Source organism: Cupressus sempervirens, chromosome 4 (assembly GCF_028749045.1).
Source record: "Cupressus sempervirens isolate cs-2001-9-10 chromosome 4, ASM2874904v1, whole genome shotgun sequence".
Lineage (NCBI taxonomy): Eukaryota > Viridiplantae > Streptophyta > Pinopsida > Cupressales > Cupressaceae > Cupressus > Cupressus sempervirens.
In genome coordinates, this window is record NC_143121.1 from 363033153 (window position 1) to 363040337 (window position 7185).

The 7185-nt window shown below is 31.3% G+C and overlaps 1 protein-coding gene across 1 annotated transcript; it reads left to right on the forward strand.

Annotated features, from left to right (window-relative positions):
• The first annotated feature begins 2507 nt into the window (after positions 1–2507).
• LOC149561567 (homeobox-leucine zipper protein HAT22-like) lies at positions 2508–6346 on the forward strand. Its single transcript, XM_089823807.1, has 3 exons — positions 2508–2971; positions 5483–5562; positions 5910–6346. Exons 1-3 carry the CDS (start codon positions 2672–2674, stop codon positions 6109–6111), a joined length of 582 nt encoding a protein of 193 aa, XP_089679933.1. The 5' UTR covers positions 2508–2671; the 3' UTR covers positions 6112–6346.
• Positions 6347–7185: the final 839 nt, after the last annotated feature.

Genomic DNA, 7185 nt, shown 5'->3' on the forward strand with positions numbered 1-7185 from the left:
AAGAGGTCACGAACTACAAAATAGGGCTACCTTGAAACATCGAAGTGGGTGACATAGGCTAAGAATCCTTGCAAATATCAAAGGCGGATTGCCGAAAAAAATTCTTCTTGTGAAAAGGTTTATGCCTGGGCAAATGATGTCGCTTACCCTATAGCCAAGAAGGCTAGCCAAAAGCTTTTCCAAAGTAACCAGTAGAATATGGATGAGAGCCCAAGATACCTTCAAACATGGAAGGCCTAGGTGGAAAAATGGAGCTAACCCTAGCCCATGAAAAATGATTTTTCCATGCTTGGGAACGAACAAAAAGACCCAGCTTCACGTAATCTCTCCAAACCCCTTGACAAAGAACCCATTGAGGAAGATGACCAGAAGACCTTGCAAATGCCACATCCTCTTTACTTACTGGGAAAACACAAAGAATATTGTAGTCCTCACAGGCCTCCATGCATAAGCCATGCCCCTTCTTTACTGTTGGGCCAACCAAATTGCACTGAGAATCTAATCTAGTACCAGTACAACCATTCACCATTTTTCTCCAATAAGTAGCACATTTAATTGATTTTTTTTTTTTGACAAATATATATTTATGTTAGCAAGGATACGATTTTTTTGAGATTTTATTTAGTGTTCTAGATTTGTTTTTTATTATCATCATCTTGAACTACAAAGATAATTGTATATAACTTATTTCATTTGATCACTAATTTCTAATGAAATGTTCTAAACATTTTCTAATTATAAAAACAAGAAACTTGGAGGAATTTTTTGTGTAATTAAGTGTTGTAATGGTATGGATGGTATAAATTTTGATTATTTGTAATTTAAAAAATTGAATAAATTTCTAGATGATGTATTATTGTCTCACAATCTAGCATATATTTTATCTTTCAACTAAAGACAATTCAAATTCTTTTAATTAACATGAAATACAAACATAGCTAGCACATAAATGTGTGAAGTTGGTTCACATTAGCTAGCAAAAAATGTATGGATACTAGAATTCAGGCTTGAGGTTCATTCTTATGCATTAAAGAATCATTCCAAAATGACAAGTCACTAAACATGATCAAGAAACTAAATAAATCAAGACAATAAATGACCTTAATAAGGTAAATGTAAATGTAATGTTATAAATAAGAGGTGAATAGAGAAATATTAAAAAATCAATGTAAGGTATACTAAATGAAGATTAAAAAATATGTCATAGTCTAAACCTAATACAAAAATATAATACTTGTCAATATGTTATTAAGTTCAATCTTCAACCACCCAAAAAAAAAAGTATATGAAATGACATAAATATATAAATTGATTTTTATAATTATCCAATTACAATAAATATTAAATAAAATTATGTAAACATTCTAACAAGCATATCACTTTTGAATATTTATTTATTCAAATAATATCACTCCCCTATTACCCTTCTCCATGCCTCCCTATCCTATCACCCTAATCTTCACCCCTTTTCCCATGAATATTTGTGTTAGATACACATTTTAAAAGAAAGTGGAGGGCCTAAGGTCACTCTTCAAATCACTTGAATAGTACCTCGAAAGCATTAAAAAATACAAAGGAACTCTTTAATCTAGAAGCATTGATCCAACCTAAGGAAGCAACTCCACCCACAAGACAAGTCCTATATAATCTTTAAGTTGTACATGCTATCTACAAATATAGAGGAGACAAATTGAATTTTCAATTTGTAATTATTCCCCTTGTCTTTTAATAGCTCAAACTTTTGTCCTTGCCATTCCATAGCTCAACCTATTGTCCTTGCCTTTCAATAGATCAATCTACGAACATAACAAAATAAAAATATTAAGCAAAACAAACAAAGTCACAAGAAAGAGTTTTCATCCTTACCTCACATCAAAAACCTCAACTTATTATCATTACACTCCATGTCTTAGCACTATTCATGAATCCACCTTTCAAATCTTCCTTCTAATAATGCGGAATGTGTTCTCATTTGACTTCAAGAACAAACATTTGCACATCCAAACTTAATCATGATCCGTTAGAAACGAGAAAAACATCACGTCGATGTGAAAGCAGATCTAAGAAATAATAAGTAGTTTACTAAATTCAACCTTCCCCATTAAAGGTGGAATAAAAAATGATCTCGCTTATACAAACGTCATGGATGACAATACCACAAGAAATGTATAATTCCATGGATGAAGACCAAATGCCAGATCCATGGAATTCTCTAGCAAAAGTTGATAAGTCTTCAGAACCCCGAAATCATAGCCAAAATTGGCCTATGATTATCAACATTAGTTTTCCCAAACAGACAAAACCAAAGTGAATTAGAATCCCTTGTCACATCTAATGCTGTTTGTCTCCTCAATGGTCATGCATTCCTTCTTTCTTTTCGCCTAAAATAACGTGAAACCATGTGAGGTGTAATGGGTTTCTATGGTTTAAACGTTGGGTACATTTTCATTCACTTATCATAAACTTTGTAGTTTTCTCTATGTTGGGTATCCCTTGTTATTTTTCTTGTTGTATAGATCCTCCTTCTCTGAGAATTCAAAGTTAATGAAATATTCTTTGCGAGGATTACTATGCAAGAAAGTGGATGTATAAGATGCTCTTGTTGGTTCTAGCCTGATCAAGACAAGGGAAAGGGTTGAAGAAATCGTTTGTGGGTGGGGGAAGTTTAGGTATGGGTGTGAGTGTTGAGGAGAGTCGAACTCGTGACCTGCTGTCTCTTAGGCTTGCAACTTCTTATGCTCCTGAGGTTCAGTGGGAGATAATGGGTGGGGAGCCCATGGCTTCTAATGGCGGTGAAATTTGTGAGAAGGGGAAGGTGAAGTGCAATTATACACGGAGGAGGGCTTTGAGGTCTGTGAATGATGATGAAGAGGAGGAAGAACAAGCCATGGCTAGGAAGAAACTTCGCCTTTGTAAAGAGCAGTATATTTACTTGGAGGAAAGCTTCAAAGCCCACAATACGCTTAATATGGTAAGTTGCCATGTTTTGTTTCATATGTTTTTGATCAAGATATATTGTGTTTCATGGAGGCTATGTTCGTTGTATTCTATCTCAGCATTTCTAACTTTGAGTTTTGATAGACTTCCCATTACTCTAGCCATTTATGACTCATTTTGTTAGAAGGTTAAAAACACATCCCCTTTTATGCAGTAGATCTGGTTTGACTAAACAATTTACTCCTTAAGGTCTTTTTATTTTGCAAGATTTATCGCTGTTGAACATTCTTTAGTTTTTTTTTTTTTGCTTTTTGTTGTCAAATTTTCAATTTTGTAAGCTATAGCACTCTTTAGTTTTCAGCTTTCTGGGCTTTCAGGTTTGTTGATCTTTCAAAAATTTACAAGATGTATCACTCTATAGTTTTTAAATTTCTGTTGGAAACTTTTCAGCCTTAAGGTTCATGTATTTTCAGATCACAGAGCTAAACATTTTGTGTATTCGAGATAACTATTGATAAGAGAAATGAGGTCAAGTCTTTACACTATCTTATTTCAAATTAGTTACAATCGAAACGAGTCATGCTTTCATATCAGATAGCTAGAAGTTCTTTGTGAATGAAATAAAATCTTCTATAAAAAACTGTAATATCAAATATTTTCCACCATTCTTTTGATTGAAGAGATTTCAGTCTAAAGAATGCTTCTATCTTATCTAATAGCTAAATGTCCTTTGTGTGTGATACAAGTCTTCCTTAAGAAGACATTGATGTCAATACTTTTCCAGCAACCTTTCATATTTTTGTCTTTTTAATTAAAGGACATTGTCTATCACTTTTGAAGATTCACTTCTAACTAATTCATTGTGGATTGCCTATAAAAAGGTCACTATCTAGGCACTTCTTGTTATAAGATATACCATTGTTGAACACTAATGTTAAGCATTTTGGACAATCTTATTAAATTCTTGTATCTTTGAAAAAATTGCACATGTTTACCATTTCAAGCTATCTATTCTTAACTTAATGAGTTCATTGACTACAACAAATTTATGTTATAAAGTATGTACTTTTTTATAAGATAAACAAATTCTAATAACATTATTATCATTTCTCGATGTGTTAGATTCAATAGCATATTAATGAGCTAGATAGTTGGGAGGATGGGATCCCATCTTCTACTCGAAATGGTCATGCTTTCATATTAGATAGCTAGTATATAGGTAGTATAAACTCATTTATATAAAAAAATATCAATGGCAACACTTTTCTACCATCTTTTCAAGTTTTTCCTTTCTGAAAGAACAACATTTACTGTTAAAAAAATATGTTGCTAACAAAATAATTAGTATATTGACAACAACATTATCATTATTTAAACAATTCTTATTTTGTAAGATATGCTATTGTTGAAGATAGATGTCTATACTTTTTGACCAACCTTTCAATTTGTTATCATACTAAAAGCAACACAGTATTCCCATATTCAAATATCTCTTCATAACTAAAGAATAATGTATGACTATAATAAAATCTTACTTTAAACACTTCTTGTTGTATAAGATATACCAAATTGTTAAGCAGGAATATTCTCTTACTTTTAGAAAGATAACAAATTGAAAAGTTGGTCAAAAAATATAGACATCAGTGTTCAACAATAGCATATCATACAAAACAAGAATTACTTAAATAATGATTTTGTTGTAGTCAATGTACTAATCTTAAGTTAACAACATCTTTTTATTATTCTTTCAATAAAGAAAAAGCATGGAAAAATAATAAAAAAGTCTTGATCCTATCATCTTATAAATTTTATTTATAAACAAATCTGACAACATTTACTATTTACCATTCTCCCTGGATTGATATCAGATTAAACCCTTGGGAACATGAGGTCCCAGCTTCCACTTGAAGCAGAAAGTTTTTCACTTTCTAACTAATAGCCTGTACTGGTTGTCCTCAGCTAAAATTTTCATATAGAATTTACTACATTAGGCATTTGACCCGTCCTCTATTAGGTACAACATTATTGAAAGGGGATGATGACCAACACTGATGGTTTTGGTGTGCCCAAATTCTAAATGTATAATTTCGTATCTGTATTTACAAACAATATGTGGTTTGTTTATTTCTTCACATTAAATAGGAGACTTCAATCTATTGTATTCATTTTACTAATTTGCTTGTTACATATTCATAAAGAAGGGATCGGGAGATACAAGATTATCTGTCAAAATTAGCATGTTACATATTCACAAAGAAAGAACTGAAAGATACAAGATCACCCGCCAAAATTCACACAGACAATCATAATTTAAACAGTCATATGTTAATCGAGTTGTTTTTGTTTAGACACTAATGTATATATTCAAAAATTTCTATTGGACAAATACTAAATTACAAGTTTTACTGCAATTTGATTATATTTGTATCAGGAGAATAGTTTGAACTCTTCTTTACTTACACGAAGAATAGTTACAGGCATATGCTGTACATGTATGATATTTAATAGATTAACTGTTGTCTTTTACTCCTTAATGTTATTGTAGGAGCAAAAGCTAGCTCTTGCCCAGAGGTTGAACCTTCGTCCTCGCCAAATTGAAGTGTGGTTTCAAAACAGAAGAGCAAGGTATGATGTTTTTGTATTATTTCTCACTATTGTATGTTTGATTGTATTTATTAATTCAAATAATAAATATAAAAATTATATTATTTTCTAATTTCAATTTGTTAATAAATATTGTTCAAGTGGATGGTATATTTAGTCAAGGGTATATTTATCATATTTATTAATTGAAAGCAATAGAAACAATAGTTTTTGATTAGTTGGTAAATACAAACAAAAGTACAGTCTGATGTTTAAATAGACAACAGAAATTCTTATAAATTCTTCTTTTAGATAGCTTTTAAAACTACGTGTACATTTTTTTCATTAATGTTTTCTTAATGTTAAACGTTGAAATGATGTTACTACAGAACAAAGGCAAAGCAGACAGAAGCTGATTTTGAGCTACTGAAGAGATATTGCATAAATCTGAAAGAGGAAAACAAACATCTGAGTAAGGAGTTGCATGTTTTAAAGACATTACAGATACATGAATTGGCAGCACAGTGTTTCAACTTGTGTCCATCTTGTAAGCAGATCCTCCCAACTGACAACTTTTACAAAGCAGAATGAGTCACAACTAACACTGAAGGAAGGCAATATGTTGAAACACGCCTTGATGTAGTGAGGAAAATCACATACTTTTTCTGATCTCCACCTAATGTTTTCCATTCTCTATTACTAGGAGGAAATGTGTATTTAGAATTAATTTTACTTAACATGTATACCAATAATATAGAAGTAAATTTTGTAGCAAACACTTGTAAAGCTTCACCGTTATAAATTTGAGATATATCTGTTATATAAATTTGGTCTCCAAAACTGTAATCCTATAGTGCTTGTTCAAACAATAATTATTTTGTTGAAAGTTCATTATGATCAAATATTACAGTCTCATTTACATAGCCGGCCAAAAGATAATCGAAACTGACCACCTCACAACAGGGCTACACAAAACCAAAACTGTACAAAAATAATATTCATGACCAAATAAATACTGTTCTAAGCTTCCCTGGGAAATCAAGGTCGCGACCAACAATAGAACCATAACAACACAATTAGAACCGTGCTTTTGAGTAGTAAAACCATTAAAATAATGATTATGAACAAATTTAGGAAAATTAGTACTTTCATTTCAACTATACTTACAAGAGGATGGTTTCGCTAAAATTTATCATTGTTAGATGGAATATATTAATCATATTTTCCTTCAAGATTAGAATTTGGAAAGCCCATGTCAAATATAACAAGAACATCATCTCACCCAGACTACAATGGTTAACTTTGGGTAAGAATTTTTAGGTGATGAAACATTATTTATTAGTACTGCTTATTTGTTTATTTATAGGTGGAGACTATAGGTTTTGGATCATCTCATTTGTATTAATAGTTGCTTTGGATGTTGGATAATTAGCAGAATAATTCTTTTATCCTAAGATTGCTAAAAAAAATTCTTATTAAAATCAATTTCTGAAATTTAATTTCTCATTTTTCATTGGTGTTGGCCATTTTTCGTAGCAGTATTTTATATTTTTTCAATCAGAAAATTAGCATTAAAAAGGGTTCTACCAAGTGGCACTTCCTTTAAATATTTTGAATCATGGCAATACATAGTTAAGTCATGTGGCAACTAATTCTGGCAATTGC

Coding starts and splice junctions, on each gene's coding strand:
- LOC149561567 (XM_089823807.1), top strand. CDS start 2,672: ATGGGTGTGAGTGTTGAGGAGAGTCGAACTCGTGACCTGCTGTCTCTT. Junction 2,972..5,482: donor CCCACAATACGCTTAATATG/GTAAGTTGCCAT, acceptor ATGTTATTGTAG/GAGCAAAAGCTAGCTCTTGC. Junction 5,563..5,909: donor TTTCAAAACAGAAGAGCAAG/GTATGATGTTTT, acceptor ATGTTACTACAG/AACAAAGGCAAAGCAGACAG.